This window comes from Oncorhynchus gorbuscha, linkage group LG13 (genome assembly GCF_021184085.1).
Source record: "Oncorhynchus gorbuscha isolate QuinsamMale2020 ecotype Even-year linkage group LG13, OgorEven_v1.0, whole genome shotgun sequence".
Taxonomy (NCBI): domain Eukaryota; kingdom Metazoa; phylum Chordata; class Actinopteri; order Salmoniformes; family Salmonidae; genus Oncorhynchus; species Oncorhynchus gorbuscha.
Window position 1 is genome coordinate 34,059,792 of NC_060185.1, and position 24,155 is coordinate 34,083,946.

General features: G+C 43.1%; 1 protein-coding gene across 5 annotated transcripts in view; it reads right to left on the reverse strand.

Annotated features, from left to right (window-relative positions):
- The window catches only part of LOC123992763, a 107,757-nt gene that overhangs the window by 50,872 nt on the left and 32,730 nt on the right, over positions 1–24,155 (reverse strand). For all 5 annotated transcript variants that reach the window (XR_006831309.1, XM_046294257.1, XM_046294258.1 and 2 more), the window contains exons 2-6: positions 17,481–17,828; positions 10,016–10,200; positions 4,835–4,949; positions 1,753–1,870; positions 1,355–1,506 (exon numbers count right to left, since the gene is read on the reverse strand). Coding sequence is in view for 4 of the 5 variants with exons in the window: in XM_046294257.1 (XP_046150213.1) it covers positions 1,355–1,506; positions 1,753–1,870; positions 4,835–4,949; positions 10,016–10,200; positions 17,481–17,828 (918 nt within the window). In the remaining variant the exon portion in view is untranslated. The remainder of the gene's footprint in view (positions 1–1,354; positions 1,507–1,752; positions 1,871–4,834; positions 4,950–10,015; positions 10,201–17,480; positions 17,829–24,155) is intronic.

Consider the following 24,155-nt stretch of genomic DNA (forward strand, 5'->3'; position numbering starts at 1 on the left):
TTCGACATGTTTCTCAAAGTGACAGCCAAGTTGAGGTGTCCTACGCATGATCGACCAACCCCCTCCCCCCAAAACACCCCAATCGAAAACAGAATTATTTCTCTAGGCCTACTCGTCTGTAATTTTACAATTATGAAATCATTTAAGTTACTACAATAATCAGCCAAATTATGGAAAATTCTGCAATATTCCAAGTTTTACAGTCGATTGCATTTTTATTACCAAATTCTGTGATTTCGTTCGCATTATCCTAATCGAGGAAATCATAGGGCCCTACAGTTTGAGTGTTTGTTGCAGCTCGTTCCATTCGCTAGCTGCAGCAAACTGAAAAGAGGAGCGACCCATGGATGTGTGTGCTTTGGGGATCTATGGTCTGCAGTAGATATCTCAGATAGGGGGAAGTGAGGCCTAAGAAGGTTTTATAAATAAGCATCAACCAGTGGGTCTTGCGACAGGTATACAGAGATGAACAGTTTACAGAGGAGTATAGAGTGCAGTGATGTGTTCTATAAGGATCATTGGTGGAAAATCTGATGGCCGAATGGTGAAGAACATCTAGCCGCTCGAGTGCACCTTTACCTGCCAATCTATATATTATGTCTCTGTAATCTAGCATGGGTAGGATGGCCATCTGAATCAGGGTTAGTTTGGCAGCTGGGGTGAAAGAGGAGCGATTACGATAGAGGAAACCAAGTCTAGATTTAACCTTAGCCTGCAGCTTTCATATGTGCTGAGAGGTGGAGGAGGGAGACGAGAGGAGAGGGAGCGGGGATGGGGAAGCTGCTGGCTGTGTGTTCTACAAGCAGTGCTCGCTTGCATCATAACAGCCTGGTATTGTTGTGAGGACAAATTTAGAAAAACAATGTTTATAGAGCTTTTTTTTGGGGGGGGGGGGGGGGGGGGGTCCTCTGTCTGTTTTGCAAGTCAGTCATTAATTAATGTGTATTCAATTAAAGTAAATGGAGCACACGTCCCCTTTTACGGGGAGCGTCTGTTACTGTATCTGTGTGTTATTCATCGTGTCCAACCCTGAAAAATTACCTTTGACAACAAACAAGAGAAACAAAAAATGGCAAATTGCTGCACACTGTGCTCCCATTGACAAGTAGGTATATCGTTGCATATTAGTGCAAACTGTATTCCTAAAAACAAACAGGGTGAAACACTCACTCTCTAATGATATCACAGATATCTAATGTTGCCAAAACCACAACAATTTTAACCTTTGGTGCCAATACTGTGTGTTTATTTTACTCTTTTCTCCTCTGGTGTCTGGAATGTGTGCAAATGGAGACAGGCCCTGTTTTATCTCATGGTGGGCCTGAAGGGTTTAACCAAGGCCGTACTTTCTCACCTTGTATCCAGACATGAACGTCCTGACCGCGTGGGCCGATGTCATTGGACACCTCACACCTGTACAGTCCAGAGTCATTTCTCTCCAGAGGACGAGTGAAAGTAAAAGTGTTGTTCACTATATCCACACCGTCAGGCATCGGTCCATCCAACCTGTTAAGAAAGGAGATCATATATAAACACAGGGATACACAAACATTGCTGGATATTACTAGCCAGCAATGATCACAGTAGTGGTACGTCCGAAATGACACCCTATTCTCATTATAGTGCACTACTATGTGCCCTGGTCAAAAGTAGCAAACTACATAGGGAATGGGGTGCTATTTGTGACGCGGACAGTGTATGGCATGTTGTGGGGTGTAGTGGTGGGTAAGCTGCTAGCTAGAGGACCCTGACCTGGTCCAGGAGAAGTGGTGGGCAGGTGGGTTGGCTTTGGCTCCACAGTCCAGCTTCACATTGTCCTGACCAACAAACCAGTTCTGGTCATATCCTACCACCGTCACCTCAGGAGCAACTGGAAAAGAAGCACAATCTTATTCTAATTATTATTTGTTACTTAGCTACTTTGTAATAAAGTAGACTAGGGTACATACCATGTAGGCCTATTGTATAAGATACACTATGATCAGGATCCTTTAATAACACAACTGACCAAGAATATTTGTTCTATACAAAACAAGAGATTCATAAAAAATAAAAATAATAATAAAGCATTGTACACAATGGCCAATGTGCTCCCTCATAGTACAGCGATGACAAATTAGCTTTCGCCCCAGGGGGAAAAGCAAGCAATATAAACAAAAAAACTGATAATCAAAATGAAAAAGCAGAGGCAAAGGATTCTATAGCACAGGGGTTGAGAGAGAGAGAGAGAGAGAGAGAGAGAGAGAGAGAGAGAGAGAGAGAGAGAGAGAGAGAGAGAGAGAGAGAGAGAGAGAGAGAGAGAGAGGAGATGTAGGGCTACATCAGACAGGTCAGAGTGAGGAGATAATAATCAATCCACTCTCTCCAGCAGCTCACCACCAGAAACAAACAGAACAGAGAGAAGCCTACCAGAGGTATTACAGATGCCTCTGACTGTACTGTAATACAGTGACTCTGGTATGTAGTAAACAGTGACTCTGGTATCCAATTTCCCCCTTTTGACTTTTGAAGAGTGAGCAGGCAGAATGTATTACAGTACAAAGCCGGGCAGGGAAAAAGACGTTATGAATGCGTCATGTCGACCTCTCCACTTTGTTTGTGGAGAAATTGTGCTTCTTTGGCACTTAAAATCCCCTGCCTCTGCATTTGACATGATTTATTGAGTTCCAAAGCCTTTCTCTTCCTGTATTAACCTCGCCTTTCTGCATCTCCACCCTTCTGCACCCACCTCCCCCCACCTCTCTTCCCCCTGCTGCTGCTGCTGAGGCTTGATCAATATTTCATAAAACACCTTCATTAACCTGCACTCACATAGTCCAAACAGATACTATACACTATTCATCAGTTCAGGTTGCCAAGGAAGCATGCATCAATGATTATAAAATTAAGATTACTCTTTAATGGCCCTTTTATGAGGAAACGAGGGAAGATGGGGAGTCGGTCTGGTCTCTGAGCATACTGCACTGTAAAACAGGCTATCGACATGACAGATTATAGATCAGATACAGACAGCAGCCCTTCACTGATACATGTGGCAGTTATCTAAATCTTTATGTAGTCAGAGAGCGCATGCTGAAATATGAGCAGGAGCTGTATCTGAGACAAGACAAACCATTTACCATAAAGCCCACCTATTATCACAGCAACCCCTCTCAAACAGAACACAAAGATAGCGAGCAACCCCTCTCCTTGTCATAGTGGCACACAGCTCTATATACAGTGCATTCAGAAAGAATTCAGACCCCTTGACTTTTTCCACATTTTGATACGTTACAGCCCTGTTCTAAAAATGTTTAATTTTTTATTTTTAAACCCTCATCGACACACAATACCCCATAGTGACAAGGGAAAAACACGTTCAGACATTTTTGTAAATGTATATAAAAAATAATTAATGAAATAACACATTTACTTAAGCACCTTTGGCGGCGATTACAGACTCGAGTCTTCTTGGGTATGACGCTACAAGCTTGGCACACCTGTATTTGGGGAGTTTCTCCCATTCTTCTCTGCAGACCCTCTCAAGAGTGTCGCTGCACAGTTATTTTCAGGTCTCTCCAGAGATGTGAGATCGGGTTCAAGTCCGGGCTCTGGCTGGGCCACTCAAGGACATTCAGAGGCTTTTCCCGAAGCCACTCCTGCATTGTCTTGGCTGTGTGCTTAGGTTTGTTGTCCTGTTGGAAGGTGAACCTCCGCCACAGTCTGAGGTCTGGAGCAGGTTTTCATCAAAGATCTCTCTGTACTTTACTCTGTTCATCTTTTCCTCAAATCTGACCAATCTCCCAGTCCCTGCCACTGAAAAACATCCCTACAGCATGATGCTGCCACCACCATCCTTCACATTAGGGATGGTGCCAGGTTTCCTCCAGACATGACGCTTGGTATTCAGGCCAAAGAGTTCAATCCTGGTTTCAACAGACCAGATAATCTTGTTTCTCATGGTCTGAGTCCTTTAGGCGCCTTTAGGCAAACTGCAAGCTGGCTGTCATGTGCCTCCACAGAGGAACTCTGGCGATCTGTCAGAGTGACCATCGGGTTCTTGGTCACATCCCTGACCAAGGCCCTTCTCCCCTCGATTGCTCAGTTTGGCCGGGCAGCCAGCTCCAAGAAGAGTCTTGGTGGTTCCAAACTTAATCCATTTAAGAATGATGGAGGCCACTGTCTTCTTTGGGACCTTCAACGCTGCAGAAATGTTTTGATATACTACCCTAGATCTGTGCCTCGACACAATCTTGTCTCGGATCTACAGACAATTCCTTCGACCTCATGGCTTGGTTTTTGCTCTGACATGCACTATGAACTGTGGGACCGTATATAGACAGGTGTGTGCCTTTCCAAATCATGTCCAGTCAATTGAACTTACCACAGGTGAACTCCAATTAAGTTGTAGAAACATATCAAGGATGATCAACGGAAACAAGATGCACCTGAGCTCACTTTCGAGTCTCATTGCAAAGGGTCTGATAATACTTACGTAAATAAGGTAGTTCTGTTTTTGATTTTTAATACATTTGCTAAAATTTCTAAAAACATGTGTTCACTTTGTCATTATGGGGTATTGTGTGTAGATTGATGAGGAACATTTTTTAATCAATTTTAGAATAAGGCTGTAACGGTAACAAAATGTGGAAAAAGTCAAGGGGTCTGAATACTTTCCGAATGCACTGTACTAATCACGTAAAAGATTATCTAATTGTTCCATTTCAATGACCCTACTGCCCTGCTGCCCTGTCCGCCCGGTCCCCCCAAACACCGTCATTGTAAATACAAATTTGTTCTCAACTGACTTGCCTAGTTAAATAAAGGTTAAATAAAAGAAATGTAAAACACTCACACTGCACATTGAGCACGTAGGGTATTCTGAACTCAGTCTGCAGGGCCGGGTGGCGCACCACGCAGGTGAGCGTGTGGCCCTGGGAGTGTCTCCGTGGCTCCAACACGTAGTGCACCTGGGTGGTGGAGCATGTTTAAAGAGTGTTTGTGTGAGCTTTGCATGCCTGCTTCATGATCTATATACAGTACCAGTCAAAAGTTTGGGCACACTTACTCATTCAAGGGTTTTTCTTTATTTTCACTATTTTCTACATTGTAGAATAATAATGAAGACGTCAACACTATGAAATAATACATATGGAATCATGTAGTAACCAAAAAAGTGTTAAACAAATCCAAATATATTATAGATTCTTCAAAGTCACCAAGGAAGCACCATCACACCTCCTCCTCCATGTTCCATGGTGGGAATCACACAAGGGGAGATCATCCGTTCACCTACTCTGCGTCTCAGAAAGACATGGCGATTTGGACCAAAAATCTAAAATTTGGACTCTTCAGACCAATGGACAGATTTCCACTGGTCTAATGTCCATTGCTTGTGTTTCTTGGCCCAAGCAAGTCTCCTCTTCATATTGGTGTCCTTTATTAGTGGTTTCTTTGTAGCAATTTGACCATGAAGGCCTGACATATGCAGTCTCCTCTGAACAGCTGATGTTGCGATGTGGGGCGGCAGGGTAGCCTAGTGGTTAGAGCGTTGGACTAGTAACCGGAAGGTTGCAAGTTCAAACCCCCGAGCTGACAAGGTACTAATCTGTCGTTCTGCCTCTGAACAGGCAGTTAACCCACTGTTCCTAGGCCATCATTGAAAATAAGAATTTGTTCTTAACTGACTTGCCTAGTTAAATAAAGGTTAAAAAAAGTGTATTTTACCTGAACTCTGTGAAGCATTTATTTTGACTCCAATTTCTTTGGCTGGTAACTCATGAACTTATCCTCTGCAGCAGAGGTAACTCTGGATCTTCCTTTCCTGTGGCGGTCCTCATGAGAGCCAATGTCATCATAGAGCTTGATGGTTTTTGCAACGGCACTTGAAACTTTTAAAGTTCTTGAAATGTTCTGCATTGACTGACCTTCATGTCTTTACCCTTGTGTTGTCTTAAGGGTCTTAAGAGAATACCCCTTAAATGATCATTTTTCAACTTAAAAGTTGATGATGTTTCCTAGAGTGTTAATTTTTTTTTGTCCAGGTGGAACAAGAGAACAATTATTTAGAAGAGGAGGAAGTATCTAAAGAAGAAGATGGGGAAGAATACAACCCAGAGCACGATGCATGATCTTCAGAAGAAGAAAAATCCCCCAAGCTGAAAGAGAAACATTTTTGTCAAAGAACAGCAAAATAACATGGTCCTTGTCACCATATGACAACCAGGGCAGGATGGTGGCACAACATGTCATAAGAATGACCCCAAGGCCCACAAGACATGCAGTTGCCCATGGCCAGGACATCGCCTCAACATTCTACATGTTCATCACACCAGCCATTGAAAAATTCATCCTGGAGACAACTGGAAAAGGATGGATGAGATTGACCTGCGTGCCTACATAGGGCTGCTAATCTTGGCGGGTGTGCATAGGCCCCAAGGCTACATGTAGTCTCTGGGATGCAGAGAGTGGAAGGGCAATTTTCCATTCCACGATGCCACTGAAAGTCTACCACACTTTCTCAAGAATGCTATGATTTGATACCCGTGAGTCAAGTCCTGCAAGACATGTGGGAGACAAACTGGTGGCCATAAGAGAGGTCTGGGAGAAGTGGGTGGAGCATCTGCCATATCTCTACAACCCTGGGCCTGAAGTAACAGTGGATGAGCAACTGGTTCCATTCAGAGGTAAAACATTTTTTCATATCTGCTATGTAAGTGATTTTCACTGTTAATTGTATTATGTATTACTGTAATATCATTGATTTATGTGATTGTTTTCTGTGACACTGACACTAATTACTGATAGTAATCTCTTTTGTCAAAAGGTTGCTGTCTTTTCCGGCAGTATATGCCCAGAAAGCCAGCATGGTATGGCATCAAGATATGGGTGGCCTGTGATGCACAATCCAGCTACCCTTGGGAGACGCAAGTCTACACAGGGAAGCTGACCAGTGGAGGCCCGGAGAAGAACCAGGGGATGCGGCTTGTGCTTGATGTGACAGATGGACTGAGGGGGCACAATGTCACGTGTAACAATTTCTTCACCTCTTATGAGCTCAGCCAGCAGCTCCTGAAGGGGAAGATCACCATGGTTGGCACAGTTAGAAAGAAAGATCATTTTCACAATAAAGATTGCATAATGGATCATTGCGTTTGCGGTCACTTTTGATAATGGTGTTTTCCGCTAATGAAACATTTGCGCTTATAGCCTTCTATAATGTGCGCATTGCTGAGCTTATAATGTGAAGAAATAGCCTAATAGTTTATCAACATTTTAAGCTAAACATTCTGATCTGTTGCGTCAGCCACACTGCATAAAAATGTTTTGGGGATGCTATTCATTTGGGATCTATCGCATCCCACTGTCCCAGACTATGTATGGAATATTTATTTCTCGCACAGAATAGAATAGGTCGACTTTTGTATTATGGGGGAGAGTAGACAGACATAGGCTAGTGCTTTAGCTGTTTGTTAGGCCTACTCATCTTGTGGACACTTCTTCCAATATCTTCAATATGCACCTTGGAATTAGATAAGGAAGCCAGCAGATGCGTCCTACCCATGTGAGAGACGCAAACTCGGTCTCAACCTTTAAGTCTTTACTGAAGACTCATCTCTTCAGTGGGTCATATGATTGAGTGTAGTCTGGCCCAGGAGTGTGAAGGTGAACGGAAAGGCTCTGGAGCAACGAACCGCCCTTGCTGTCTCTGCCTGGCCGGTTCCCCTCTTTCCACTGGGATTCTCTGCCTCTAACCCTATTACAGGGGCTGAGTCACTGGCTTACTGGTGCTCTTTCATGCCGTCCCTAGGAGGGGTGCGTCACTTGAGTGGGTTGAGTCACTGATGTGATCTTCCTGTCTAGGTTGATGCCCCCCCTTGGGTTGTGCTGTGGCGGAGATCTTTGAGGGCTTTATTTGGCCTTGTCTCAGCATGGTAAGTTGGTGGTTGAAGATATCCCTCTAGTGGTGTGAGGCTGTGCTTTGGCAAAGTGGGTGGGGTTATATCCTTCCTGTTTGGCCCTGTCCGGGGGTGTCATCGGATGGGGCCCACAATTGTCTCCTGACCCCTCCTGTCTCGGCCTCCAGTATTTATGCTGCAGTAGTTTATGTGTCAGGGGGCTAGGGTCATTTTGTTAAATCTGGTGTACTTATCTTGTCCTATCCGGTGTCCTGTGTGAATTTAAGTATGCTCTCTCCAATCCTCTCTTTCTTTCTCTCTCTTGGAGGACCTGAGCCCTAGGACCATGCCTCAGGACTACCTGACATGATGACTCCTTGCTGTCCCCAGTCCAGCTGGCCATGCTGCTGCTCCAGTTTCAACTGTTCTGCCTGTGATTATTATTATTTGACAATGCTGGTCATTTATGAACATTTGAACATCTTGGCCATGTTCTGTTATAATCTCCACCCGGCACAGCCAGAAGAGGACTGGCCACCCCACATAGCCGGGTTCCTCCCTAGGTTTCTTCCTAGGTTTTGGCCTTTCTAGGGAGTTTTTCCTAGCCACCGTGCTTCTACACCTGCATTGCTTGCTGTTTGGGGTTTTAGGCTGGGTTTCTGTACAGCACTTTGAGATATCAGCTGATGTACGAAGGGCTATATAAATATATTTGATTTTGATTTGATGTGTCTGTCTTCACTTGTAGCCTGTGAGAAAGACCCGGTCAAGTGACGGAGAGCTGTGTGAGTGATAAACGCTTTGGATTGCGCAGCACACTCAGGGAGAAAGGCACAACGCAGCACTCTGGGCCGCAAAAGGCATTAATTATTTTAGGGTGCATTACGGCAACAAAGGGGATGCTGCCGTGAAATTCGAGGCATTATCAAGTGTTTGTCAAATTATGAATGAGAGACTATTGGAGTGTGTACAGCCTGTGCAAAAAAAAACTAATTAAGAGCACATGCCTTTCAAGCAACGTTTTTCAAATCACCATTGGTCTCACCATGCAGCTTTACAATGTATAAAAAATCTACACATATAGCCCAATCTTCGTAGAATAACTAAAGTTACATGAATAACTCTAAATTAAGCATATAGGAGTACCTTTGTTAACGGCTTAACACAGAATAGCCGCACGAGCACACTCCCTCAAATCACTTGGAATTTTTTTTAATATCAATTGTATTCTTCATACTACAAAATAATGCCACGGAATTATAAGCAAATCTTGTCTGCTAAATGAACTAGTGTAGCCCACAGCCATTTGGCATAGCCACATCAGGACCTAACATAAGGACAACTCAGAGTATGCTATTATTTTCTTCTGAAATAGACTACATTTTCTTCATATCATGCTTCTTTAGACCTGTCTAAAATAAATAATGGATTTATTGTGAAGGTGTATACTATACTACATGGATTTATTAGACTTTTAAAAATGGCTTGTAGGCGTGGAAGCCAGGAGAAGCTAAATGTGTTTATGTTAATTAACGCTCAATTACCGTGAGGCCGACAGTTATTTGCTTGACAATCACTGACTGAGAATTTCGCGACCGTCACAGCCCTAGTCAAAACACAACTGATTGGCTCAAACACATTAAGAAGGAAAGAAATTCCACAAATTAACTTTTCACAAGGCACACCTGTTTGTTGAAATGCATTCCAGATGACTACCTTGTGAATCTGGTTGAGAGAATGCCAAGAGTGTGCAAAGCTGTCATCAAGGCAAAGGGTGGCTACTTTGGAGAATCTTAACACTTTTTTGGTTACTACATGATTCCACAAGTGTTATTTCATAGTTATGATGTCTTCACTATTATTCTACAATGTAGCAAAAACTCTGGAAAGAGTAGGTTTGTCCAAACCTTTGACTGGTACTGTACATACACCCCATGAGGAGGTTGATTGTGTGTGAGACCATGCCTGTGTCCCAAATGGCACCCTATTCCCTTTATATTTTGCACTACTTTTGACCAGGGCAAAATTGCCAAAAACTGGCCTTCGTCAAAAGTAGTGCACTATGTAGGGAATAAGTTGCCGTTTGAAACACGGTACTGTGGTGTAATGTCAAAGCAGTAGCTCTGTTCTGTTTATACCTGCGTGGTGGAGGTGCCGTTGGGCTCATCCTGCGTCTGGACCTCAGAGCGGCCAAACAGCTCAGTCTCCCAGGACACCTCAGCTGCAGGCCGGCCGCGCTCTGCTATGCAGGTGGCCGCCACTGCTTCATTACCACCATCCACCAGGGCCGTAGAGCCGGCGGAGACGTAGACCTTGGGCTCCACTAAGGGAGAGAGAGATAAAGATGATAAAACTATAATGTTCCCAATGAGGCAATTCATTTAGGGGCATAGAAAATATACTGTACATACAGACAAAAAACATTGAGAGAGAGAGAAAGAGAGAGATGGAGTGGGAGAGAGAGGAAAAGGGGCTCGCAGAGAGATGAAAAAACAGAATAGATTACAAAATGAGTATTGATATTTTGTATATGGAAGATGAATAAATAATGTGCATCATAAAACAGGGACGGGGATATGGACAGAGAGGAGGAAGTGGCCACGGGACACTCATACACTGCTGCCAGACACAGTAGATTGATTTCCTGCATTTCACAGATATCTATTAAAAATTGATGAGCCAAGCAATCTGATACTATAGGAGCACTTTGGAGGGAACTCAACTCTTTTTATTGTTATTGTGCTGGAGATGAAGATGTCTGTGAGAGATGTTTCTGTGTTTATGAAAGGAAAATTACTGTGCAGCATTGACCAAGACATTTATATTAGAGTGACTTTTGGAGCATCTCCATGAAGCTGTTTGAATTATATTCCCTTCCTCCTAAACCAAAACAATGGATTTTGTGTTGTAAATGCTGTACTTTCAAACTGCTCCTACTACTCATGGTTTGCTAATACGGTTCATAATGACTTAGAAAAACAGTTTAACACAGAGCAATGTCAGACATAATACTCCGTGCTGTTGTGTGTGTCTGTGTTTCATTGTGTGGTGTCCAGTCCTGAACTGGGGAGTTGAGTTGCTGTTAATGTGTGCTGCTATTCAGTGCTTTAGAGCTAGGGTTATGTTACACCGGCTTCCTGTGAGGATGCTGAGTTACTGTGGGTTGAGACATCAGTCGTGACACAGATTTCTCTCAATAGAGAAACATAAACAGATCCATGTGAACGGACAGTGACCGCTGTAACATAACACTCTACCTGTTTCACAGACCACTACTCTCACTGTCCTAGTGCACCGACAGACATAATACTAAAGATAAAAATTATTCATATTTATCCCGAGAGTCCACGGAAATACCGCAAAGAAATACCGCAAAATCGGAAGTGCCCATTTAAAGGGTTTAAAACCAAGATATGGTCACTATGCCAAGGTTCTCCTCAAATAAGAGCAAATGAAACTGATATTTAGTAACTATCTTTGATCAGCAATGACATTGTTGTGAATTGCAAAACAGGCCGTCCATAAATTCAGAGCGTTATCATGTTCCTCAATTAATTCAGAGCATTTCACAGAGCACACCCAGAGTATAGCGTTGTTGAATCATACAAACTTTGTGACAGTAGTCAAAAAAAGTCAAATGACCAAAGTTGCTAAACTTGCTAGATAACCTCCTTTTAACGAATGACGGAATATCTCCTATATTTGGCAAAATCTAGTTGATGATTATACAGATAGCAGATCAGCTCATGAATAACGGGGAGATGAAGAGTGGAAATATTTTCAATATCAAGGTACGTATCTTAACAGGGACCAACTCTTGTTCTAAAATATCGATATCTACTTTCATATCGTTTGTTGATAACACATTCTCTACCGAAGTGCTCACTTGGCTAGCAAGTACGAGACTGCGCAGAGAAGAGGGGGAAACATTATAGCGGTATTTTGACATGCATAGTAGAAAGAAGTGCTTTGATAATGCAACCTACAGAATAAAGTTATGAATTTTCATGCGAGACAGGAGTCAGGATTTCTCCGTAGGATTGGGACTGGATAGGAAAATAGCTTAGGCTCTAGGACAGGACAAGATAGAAATTTCCCTCATGCCTCTCAATTGTTAACAGGCTTCATGTCTGTGACAGAGATGCCTATGTAGTGAATTGTGCCTGGGCCTACTAAATTTGTGACTCTCTGAAGAGTCACAATGACTGCTCAAAGAGACACAAATTATTTTATAGGATATACTGTAGGCGCTTCCTATAGGGTTGTAACGGCGTTCGTCTGTTGAAGAAAGAGAGTCGGACCGAAATGCAGCGTGTAGGTTACTCATGACTTTAATGAAAGAACGCGGTACATGAAATAACTGAATACTAAATACAAAAACAACTGAACGGAACGTGAAACTAATTACAGCCTATCTGGTGACTACAACACAGAGACAGGAACAAACACCCACGAATTACAAAGCGAAACTCAGGCTGCCTAAATACGGTTCCCAATCAGAGACAATGATAAGCACCTGACTCTAATTGAGAATCGCCTCAGGCAGCCAAGCCTATACCACACCCCTAATCAGCCGCGATCCCAAATAATACAAACCCCAATATGAAACACAACATATGTCATGTCACACCCTGGCCTACCCAAACATATAACAAAAACACAAAATACAATGACCAAGGCGTGACAAGGGTTTATTAACTGCGTTCGCGTCTGCAGTCCAGCAATGCCAATTATGCGTGTGCTTAGAATTTATGGCAACTTTGTGTGAAGTAAATACGCTAGGCTAAAGGCTTTCATGCGTCAACCTGTTTGGATAATGTGCAATTCCATTTTTTTGCTAATCTGATGCTGTGCATGTTGTGTATTTTGTGGAATTTCATTAGCACAATTCCACAGGTTCAGGAGAGGGAGAGAGGCTAGAAAGAACTACTCCATTTCACAAATTGGCTCTAGTGTTTAGATCTATGATTCAAGGAGCTGTCAGGCTGCCTTTCTTTTCCATCATTACTCATCTGAATCTCTTGCCTGGCTACCCAGATTCCTTGCTCCGGCCAACCGCTACGCCACACCCAATGATGTTAGTTTGTTCTCTGCAAGGAGTCTGGATCTGAGTACCTCCCTGACCTTTCACCGAACGCAAACACGTTTGGGACAGTCTGATTGGTCCAGAAACCAATGGGTTGGGCCAGAGCCAGAACACACGTGGGTAAAGCAGTGGTTTGAAAATTTGGCATTGCCTTTGATACTCCGATTGGTTAGAGACAACTTTATTTTGTACAACGCCCCTCCTGCCCCTTGTCACCACAAACAACTTCAATGACGGTAGTCTCAGACTAAAGTTTGTAGCGAATGACAGAGCAGCAGAAACATTTAGTGTCAGTTGTCAGGCTACTGAATCTCCCCTACCCTGCTCTCTCTCTTTGCCATGTCCATTTCTCCTTCCCCCTCTCTTTCTCTCTGTCCATGGTCTCCTTCTCTCCTTGCAGAGGGCACGGCACTAACAGCTGCTAGACTTCATTTCACAGTGACAGTATGGCATGTGGGGCACACATACAGATCCTCCAGACAAGGCCATCGCCCCCAGACATCTGCCGTACCCCTCCTCACAGTGGAACGACACCCCAGAGACTCCCTCTTCTAAAAATATACCTGTTTCCTACGCCCAAGCATCATGCAGCAATCTCAATCAACCTGCTCACATTGTGCCCCACACCCTCATCTAATTAACACTCCCCCCTCCCCACCCCACTGACTGACCACGCACAGTAGCTCTGTTGTGTTAAGGGGGCATCATGGCACCCCATAGCCTAGCCCACCCCCTTATCCCCTTCCCGCCAGTGTAACCAAATCAGGGGTACGTGCTAATTTGGAGAGGCTGTCAGGAGGGGTGGTTCAGATCTATCTTGTTGAGTGCAGAGGGTAATGATTTTCCGTCAGACAGGCAGAGAGTGGGCATTAGGAGCCGTGTTGGCCCTGTCTCACCCATGCATTGCCCAGTTCCGCTATGCTCCCATGAACGCGTAGGGCTGGGCGGTATACCTTATTTTACGATATACTGGCGTCACGACTTCGGCTGAAGTTGATGCCTCTCCTTGTTCGGGTGGTGTTCGGCAGTCGACGTCACCGATCTTCTAGCCATCGCCGATCCATTTGTCATTTTTCCATTTGTTTTGTCTAATTTTTCCACACACCTGGTTTTCATTTCCCAATTACTGGTCATGTATTTAACCCTCTGTTTCCCCATGTCTTTGTGTGTGATTGTTATTTTGTTCAGGCCGGTATGTTCCGGCTGGTTTGTACCAGGTGCTGTTTATCACCCATGTTTTTGTGGCAACCGTTCTTTTAGCACTTTGTAAATGGTTTACTTTGTGCTGTCGAGTAAAGTGCGTTGTTTCACTCATCTTTGCTCTCCTGCGCCTGACTTTCTACACCAGTTACACCTACCAGCCTGACAACTGGTATTAATGCACGATCCAGTTTGGGTTTTTACTTTACCTTCTATAACGGTATTTGAATGTTTTGGTTTGTTAAATGTGATACAGTGTATAACATAGATTTTTATAGTTTACTTCGCTTCTTGAGTCATCTCTCTCCACGCCCCTTTCCACACAGACCTAGCCCTGCCCCGTCACTCAAGGAGCACATTTGTTGTTCCTGGAACACGAGACAGATACTTGCATTCAGTCTGAATGGTCAATGCAGCACATGCAACAAAGTTGAAGAAAACGATGCAGTTTTCACTTTGCTTCTTAATATAAATCCACTAGCGTTATATAATTACACTATTTGTTTGTGTTTCTTACATATGCAAACAGCTAGATTGTATTTTCTACGCAAGTTGGGCCGAAATCTTGTTAGCCACTAATGCTAATCGCTAGTTAGTTGTTTAGCTAGCTAATGTAATGAGTCAGAGCAAACATAAGTAGTGATACAGGCTGATAATACCAGTGATGGTGTAGACCTAAATCAGCTTGTTGTTTGTGCAGCAAATGGTCCACCGACACAGTGTGGTAAAGAAGGCTGCTTCTTCACCACCTGCTAACCATGTGTAACCATGTGTATGTGACCAATAACATTTGATTTGATTTTATAAATCAAAGAGGAATACGCAAAGCATTAATATTGTAATGAAACAGCAGGGAGCAGGTCTCGAACCCTCGACCTCGAGGTCCGGCGCGCTATCGACTGTGCCGCAAAAGCATACTCGTGTGGCAGAGTCGATTTCCGCGCTTATAAACACAGGTTTGTTACAATATGTCATGAAGTTGCTGTAACCAAGTAATAATAAGTCAGGGGGACGTGCAATTAAATGTTCTTTACATTGAGTTTACCACCACTTTGGGCTGCATGGAGAAGCTAAGAGAAAACATTAAATGTAGGTTTCTACCCTGTCACGATAACTCCTCCCTGGCATTTTCGTTCATTATCATGTCAAACAACACTATTCAAAGTGCCCACTACTATATTATAACTATAGAATTTGAATAATCATTCTATTTTCATGATTTCAACAGTTCACTGAAAATTAAGGACTAGATTGTTTGCCCATATCGTAGAGCCCTACATGGAAGTGTGGAAATTATGTCAAATTAGTGCAGGAAATGCAGAAATTAAATGAAAATGCTGCAAATGATTTTTGGTTGATCTGAATAGTAAAGGCTGACAAAGCCAGCCAACCAGGACTACAGTTCAACTGTAAGGCCAGTGGTCAAACCATGCAGTATCTCCACAGTTTTGACATATCAATCAGTAAAAATAATTACAATTATCACCAATCTCTGCATTTATGGGGCTCATTGGATGATCAAGTAAATCATAGAGAATGGATATTTTGATTATCTAATGAAACAACTTCTAACAATAAAACATAAAAATGTAATTTGACCCTCAACAATTGAACAAGTCTTGCCATGGCACTGCACTGCTGCGAGGTTATGTTCTTTTTAGTTTTTATGACTCAGCTGAAAAGAGAAGATGTTACTGCTCCACATCAAATGCGTGTCATGGACAGTAAAACATGGCTATCAGTGAGTCCTACAGAGAGATCTGTGCCTGAGTAGAAGACCGCTTATGGTTTGATGATACAATAACTCAGAAAGTTAAAGTGGGACTGGGCCAGACTGTGGAGTTTGCCGCAATGTCAGGCCTAGTATCATCACTTGACATCTTCATTAATGCAGCTTTTTTAAGTGTTGTCTTGTTTTCTCTTTTAAGTCTTAGCAGAAACTCAGTCTCTTAGAAAACTGCATAAGGTTTCTCACTTCCTTGTCAGCAATAACAATCCCAAACAAAAGGTCATTCTAATTCTCAGAGTTTCGGTGGTGGTGTATTATTCCTTTGCCATTGTTTACAGGTGGGGGCTTGAGGCTCAAGTAGCAAAGCTCCTCCTACCATTAAAATGTAACCCTTTGCCTTTTGTAAGGTTAGGAGGAAGGGGGTGGGAGAGAGAGACAGAACGAGAAAGAAAGAATGGGGGGTTTCATTACCTGAATGTGCACAGCACTCCTCTTATAAGATTCAAATCTGTCCCAGACTATTACATTCTTACAACTGTTGTTGAAAGGGAAGCTATGAGATTTTTGTTTGTATATCAGTGATTATTCTCAGAAGAGGAGTGTACCCACTCACAGTGGTAAGAAATAAAACACCCCCAATAAACAACAACACAGAGTAAAGGAAGAGAGGTGGAAGCCAAGGTTGCATCCCAAATGACCCTATTCCCCATGGCCCCTGGTCAAAAGCAGTGCACTAGAGAAGACCCTGCCATTTGGGAGACAGAAAGACTAAAGGTAAATGTGGGCTAATGGAAGGCTGTGGAGGCCCAGACACTGAGTCGAGGCAGGCAGCATCCTGTCACAGCAGCACTTAATGTAGCCCTCATTAGTCATCAGAGCCTGCCTGGGGCTGAGTGTCAAATGGCACCCTATTCCCTATATTGTGCACTACTTTCACCAGTCAAAAGTAGTGCACTACATAGGGCATAGGGTGCTATTTGGGACTCAGTCTCAGGAGAGATACACATGAAGCCTGGCTGGCTGCAGCTTTCATCACCATCCACAATCCAATCAACCAATATAGGGGTGGAAACACATGCTGACCGCACAACAATCCTTAAAGTTCACTCTCAGTAAGGTGCTACTTTATAATCTGTCCATACGAGTTGGAACCTTTACGTGTGGATTTGTTTATATTAAGTCAGTAAATCTATGTGGCATTTGGCTCCTACAGTAATAAGGCTAGCTGTATGAATATTTATCAAGTCTGAACTGACCTCCTATAATTCATGGGGACAATGAGAACATTTTCTGAGAAAGGACATCCAGGTAAAATGGAGCTGGTGCTACATGCTTCTACAGTACAAAAAGTAACTGTTTCTTTATGGCGGACGCCGAGTGTCTGTATCCCAAATGACAGCCTATTCCCCATTTAGAGCACTGCTTTTGACTAGGGCCCATTGGTGTAGCATCCAAAATGGCACCCTATTTCCTCTATAGTGCACTACTTTTGACTAGAGCCCAATGCAGGTCCTGGTCAATAGTAGTGCACTATAAAGGGAATAAGGTCAATTGACCAGGTCTGAAGCAGTCTAAGAGTTCCACATACCTAGTATATTGACGGTAGTGGATGCCTGCGTGTTGCCCAGTGGGAACGTCGCCACTTTACACGTGTAAGACCCGATGTCCTGAAATCCCACGCCTTCCAGGACGATTGTGGCATCGTGCACGGAGGGGTTCAGGAAGGACAGGCGTCTGGCGTAGTCTGGGGAGATGGAGATGCCAAACTGGGGGTTGAAGACGGCCAGGGTGATGGTGCCTGAGGGCAGGCGACGCTCCCAGGAGCTCTGGGTGAGGCTGAGGTTGGTGCCCACCTCCACCCTGCAGCCCAGAGTAATGTTCTTCCCCAGCACAGCACTCACCCTCTCTGGGACCAGCACCTCGTTACTGCACACACCTATAGACAGGGGGAAGGGGAGAGACACAGTTACTTAGATATAGACATAGTTACAGGAGAGATCCATGTTGAGAACAGTCATAAAAATAAAAACTGTAATCAGGACTGAACCTCAGTCAAAAAGGAGAACAACATGGGCTTCTTTTCAACTTTTATTCAACTTTTTTAAAATTCCTCTTTCATGCTTTTATTCAGAAACGACAGCCTCTTCCGAACCATAGAAACCAAACTGCCTTGACGAGGTAGGCCTACATTATGAAACCTACTATATCACGTCACTTCCCTCTCATGTTACTCTTCCCATGGGAATGGGCTGACCGGACTTCTTTCTGGAACAACTAGTCATGCCGTGTGTTTGTGATATTAAGGTGGTATTTCAACAGTGTAACAACGGATGGGCTTTTAGCTTTATGATGGGGTTTATCAGGGAAATGTGTCTGAGTCTGGAACCCCTCAATGTGTGTTCACTCCTAATGAGCAACACACTCCGCAACACACAGCAACAGACATTCAGCCTCCCTTTTCACCACAGGACGTCCTCACTGTCACTGCTGCTAATTGTTAGAGCACCTTGCCATATAAAGTCAAAGCATTATAAAGGGAAAAAAACTTTCTGGAAGGAGATGAAACATAAAAAGCAATTTGATGTTTTTTTTTTACTGTTTTTAAAAGGCCCTTTCATGTCTATGCACGTTGGGAGTTATTTTCAGCTTGCTGTAACATGTAAAATGTGGGTTTTTCATTGGGGGCTGGCTAGTTCAGATGCTGTGATTGAGTAAAGGCGCAGAAAGCCAATGGGGAGAGAGGATGAGCAGTGAGCACATTATTATGGCAGGCTGTATCACAACTGGCCGTGATTAGGAGTCCCATAGAGCGGTGCACAATTGGCCCAGCGTCGTCCGGGTTTGGCCGGTGTAGGTCGTCATTGTTAATAAGAATTTGTTCTGAACTGACTTGCCTAGTTAAATAAAGGTTAAATACATATTTATTTTTTAAAACAGTGGGAATCAGCCGCTTCAATGGACGGAAAAGAGGCAATGAAGCCTAACATGATTCAGCAGTATTGTGTTTCTCTACTTTTTGTTATCCTTTGCTTGGAAAGTAGAAGCTGCATGATACAAGCCTAGTAAGCTAATTTGATTTATAGTAGATAGGAAGCTCGTCTGTCTAGGGGTTGTACTTATACATCAAGCTGCCTCCCGCTACAGAAACAGGAGATGCCGGTAGGCGCCTCCTGCCCTATGGACTATTCTGGCTCGGACAAGGCTTATACAGTAGGCCTACTTCCTACTAGATAGGCCTAACACCTCGTGCTGGACATTTGCAATAACTAGCTAGTCTAACCATTTAAGAAATTGAGCAATACATGCCTACTGTAACATTTAGAAGCACCACAGGCAGCAAACTCTGAATGAATCACTAGCCTACAACTTGAGAGAAATTAATTTGAACTTGAAATACATCTTAAATTACAGGTTAGTCCAATCCCTAGAATCATGGGCAAAATATATTCCAACCAAGAAAGACCAGAGTCAAATGTCTCTGAACATAATAACACAAATGAGTAATTGATACCCACATACTGTATACATTTAAACATTAAGTTCATATGAACTTTTACAACCCTGTCGTCTATATTGAATTGTTGGGGGCACACCTCGTTGTAAATCTTGCACTAGCCTTCACGAATGCCATTCAAAACATTCAGTGTAAGGTCTGAGTTTTCTTAACGCAATTTAAAGTTATATTTGGGAGATCTAAATGACCAATGTGTGTGGAGTAAGCTAATAAAAGCGGCCTACTGGCTGGTGCTTGAATATGAGAGGGAAACCACAGCTACGCTATCCTGGCTAAGAGGGAATATAGGCTCACCCTGCTCCCTTGCCTCCCCTGTAATTTCAGGGATCACATGTATACGTGCGCGCACACACACACACACCCCCACACTAGGGCTGTCCCAGACAAAACAAATCTTGGTCAACCAAGTGTCGTCTGTTCTTTCGACCAATCAATTGGTCTAATTTTAAAATGTTTATTTTTCCATGTATAGACACATCCTATGTGTTTTAATCAAATCAATGAAATGCACTGATGCTTTAAGCAAACTGTTTGATGAAATAATTAAGACACAAATGACTAGAGGGACTGAAATGCACTGATGCTTTAAGCAAACTGTTTGATGAAATAATTAAGACACAAATGACTAGAGGGACTCAGACCGCAATTGATTTGAATGTGCCGGGCCCGACTCAGACCTACTGCGCTGTGTTAAAAAAAAAAATACATCGAGTGACTGTGACTAGAACCCTTTGACTCTCTCTCCACCCTTCTGCAATGACCACCACAGAACACCAACAGTGTGTATTGTGTGATATTCAACTGTGTTGCTGAAGCTGCAACAGACAGTGCATTCAGAAAGTATCAGACCCCTTCTCTTTTCTACACTTTGTTAGGTTACAGCCTTATTCTAAAATGGATCTCACACATTTTTTCTCATACATCTACACACAATTTACAAACTGAAATATCACACTTACATAAGTATTCAGACCCTTTACTCAGTACTTTGTTGAAGCATCCTTTGCAACGATTGCAGCCTCAAGTCTTCTTTGGTACACCTGTATTTGGGGAGTTTCTCCCATTCTTCTCTGCAGATCCTCTCAAGCTCTGTCAGGTAGGATGGGGAGCGTCGCTGCACAGCTATTTTCAGGTCTCTCCAGAGATGTTCGATCAGGTTCAAGTCCGGGCTCTGGCTGGGCCACTCAAGGACATTCAGAGACCTGTCCCTAAGTCACTCATGCGTTATATTGGCTGTGTGCTTAGGGTCGTTGTCCTGTTGGAAGGTGAACTCTTGCCCTAGACTGAGGTCCTGAGCACTCTGGAGCAGGTTTTCATCAAGGATCTCTCTGTACTTTGCTCCATTCATATTTACCTCAATCCTGCCTAGTCTCCCAGTCCCTGCCGATGAAAAACATCCCCACAGCATGATGCTGCCACCAGCATGCTTCAGGTTTCCTCCAGACGTGAGGCATGGCATTCAGGCTACAGAGTTCAATCTTGGTTTCATCAGACCAGAGAATTTTGTTTCACATAGTCTGGTAGTCCTTTAGGTGCCTATTGGCAAACTCTAAGCGGGCTGTCATGTGCTTTTTACTGAGGAGTGGCTTCTGCCTGGCCACTCTACCATAAAGGCCTGATTGGTGGAGTGCTGCAGAGATGGTTGTCCATCTCCACAGAGGTTCTCCCAACTCCACAGAGGAACTCTGGAGATATGTCAGAGTGACCATCGGGTTCTTGGTCACCTCCCTGACCAAGGCCCTTCTCCCCCGATTGCTCAGTTTGGCCAGGCAACCAGCTCTAGGAAAAGTCTTTGTGGTTCAAAACGCTTCCATTTAAGAATGATGGAGGCCACAGTCTTCTTGGAGACCTTCAATGCTGCAGACATTTTTTGATACCCTTCCCCAGATCTGTCTCGGAGCCCTATGGACAATTTCTTCAATCTCATGGCTTGGTTTTTGCCCTGAAATGCACTGTCAAACACCTCAAGGTTGATGAATGGAAACAGGATACACCTGAGCTCAATTGTTGAGTTTCACAACAAAGGGTCTGAATACTTTTTTACCATTTAAAAACTTTTTTTAACCACATTTTGTGATATCCAATTGGTAGTTACAGTCTTGTCCCATCACTGCAACTCCCGTACGGACTCAGGAGAGGCAAAGGTCGAGAGCCATGCATCCTCCGAAACAGGACCCCGCCAAGCTGCACTGCTTCTTGACACACTGCTTGCTTAATCCAGAAGCCAGCAGCACCAATGTGTCGGAGGAAACACTGTACAGCTGGCCACAAGGAGTCGCTAGAGCGCAATAGGACAAGGACATCCCAGCCGGCCAAACCCTCCCCTAACCCGGACGACCCTGGGCCAATTGTGAGCCGCCTCATGGGTCTCCCGGTCGCTGCCGGCTGCGACACAGAACGCGATTGAACCCTGATCTGTAGGGAGGCCTCTAGCACAGTGCCTTAGACCGCTGCGCCACTCAGGAGGGCCAAGGGTCTGAATTCTTATCTAAATAAGGCATTCCTGTTTATGTTTTTTTTTATAAATCTGCCAACATTTCAAAAAAACTTTTTTTGCTTCGTCATTATGGGGTATTGTGTGTAGATTGATGAAAAAATATGTAATTTTTAGGATCCATTTTAGAATAAGGCTTCAATGTAAAAAATATATGTAAAAAGTCAAGGGGTCTGAATACTTTCCCGAATGCACTGTATAGCATATCATAATCAAATCAATATATTGGCTATAACAAACTCTGAACACCGTAACACGTGACAGCAAAATGGATGCAGATGACGTGGCAAATAAACTCGAAACGGGGGAATGTTTACTGGTTGCTCAGGAGGTAAAGGGGAAGTCAGATGTGTGGAAAAAGTTATGGACTAGTTATGGAAAATACTAAGAGATCAACAAAAAGAAGGCAAGGAGCAAGCTCTGCCTGCATATTATGTGTGCCAAATAGGTGCTGTATAGATAACTGTTTGGAACAATGTAAACAACACTAAATAAATTATAAAACAACACTAAATATGTTTTTTTGTCGTACAGCCTTAATTACAGCAAAGACTAAAAACAGTCACATTCAATTGTGATTAACATTTCTGAATATGAACGTTTCAGACCTATTTACTGTTTACGCTAATATTTCAATGGTCTCCTTGTTATTTTATTTTAAAGCTAAAATGCTTGATTGCATTTCATGTTATGTGATGACATTGAACAAATAAATGATTGATTAATACAGTGGCCTATATACAGTTGAAGTCATTAAAATGTGTTTTTCAACCACTCCACAAATTTCTTGTTAACGAACTATAGTTTTGGCAAGACAGTTAGGACATCATCTTTGTGCATGACACAAGTCATTTTTCCAACAATTGTTTACAGACAGATTGTTTCACTTATAATTCACTGTATCACAATTCCAGTCAGAACTTTACATACACTAAGTTGACTGTGCCCTTAAACAGCTTGGAAAATTCCAGAAAATGATGTCATGGCTTTAGAAGCTTCTGGTAGGCTAAATGACATAATTTGAGTCAATTGGAGGTGTATCTGTGGATGTCTTTCAAGGCCTACCGTCAAACACTTGCCTCTTTGCTTGACACCATGGGAAAATCAAAAGAAATCAGCCAAGATCTCAGAAAAGAAATTGTAGGCCTCCAGAAATGTCCAAACACCTGAAGGTACCACATTCATCTGTACAAACAATAGTATGCAAGTATAAACATCATGGGACCACGCAGCCGTCATACCGCTCAGGAAGGAGACGCGTTCGAACGTACTTTGGTGCAAAAAGTGCAAATCAATCCCAGAACAACAGCAAAGGACCCTGTGAAGATGCTGGAGGAAACAGGTACAAAAGTATCTATATCCACAGTAAAACGAGTCCTATATCGACATAACCTGAAAGGCCGCTCAGTAAGGAAGAAGCCACTGCTCCAAAACCACCATAAAAAAGCCAGACTACGGTTTACCACTACACATGGGCACAAAGATAGTACTTTTTGTAGCAATGTCCTCTGGTCTGATGAAACAAAAATAGAACTGTTTGGCCATAATAATCATTGTTATGTTTGGAGGAAAAAAGGGGAAGGCTTGCAAGCCGAAGAACACCATCCCAACCGTGAAGAACAGGGGTGGCAGCATCATATTGAGGGGGTGCTTTGCTGCAGGAGGGACTGGTGCACTTCACAAACTAGATGGCATCATGAGGAAGTAAATTAATGTAAATATATTGAAGCAACATCTCAAGACATCAGTCAGGAAGTTAAAGCTTGGTCGCAAATGGGTCTTCCAAATGGACAATGACCCCAAGCATACTTCCAAAGTTGTGGCAAAATGGCTTCAGAACAACAAAGTCAAGGTATTGGAGTGGCCATCACAAAGCCCTGACCTCAATCCTATAGATAATTTGTGGGCAGAACTGAAAAAGCATGTTTGAGCAAGGAGGCCTACAAAACCTGACTAAGTTACACCAGCTCTGTCAGGAGGAATGGGCCAAAATTCACCCAACTTATTGTGGGAAGCTTGTGGAAGGCTACCCGAAACGTTTGACCCAAGTTAAACAATTTAAAGGCAATGCTACCAAATACTTATTGAGTGTATGTAAACGTCTGACCCACTGAGAATGTGATGAAAGGAATTAAAGCTGAAATAAATCATTCTCTCTACTTATTATTGACATTTCACATTCTTAAAATAAAGTGGTGATCCTAACTGACCTAAGACAGGGATTTTTTACTATGATTAAATGTCAGGAACTGCTA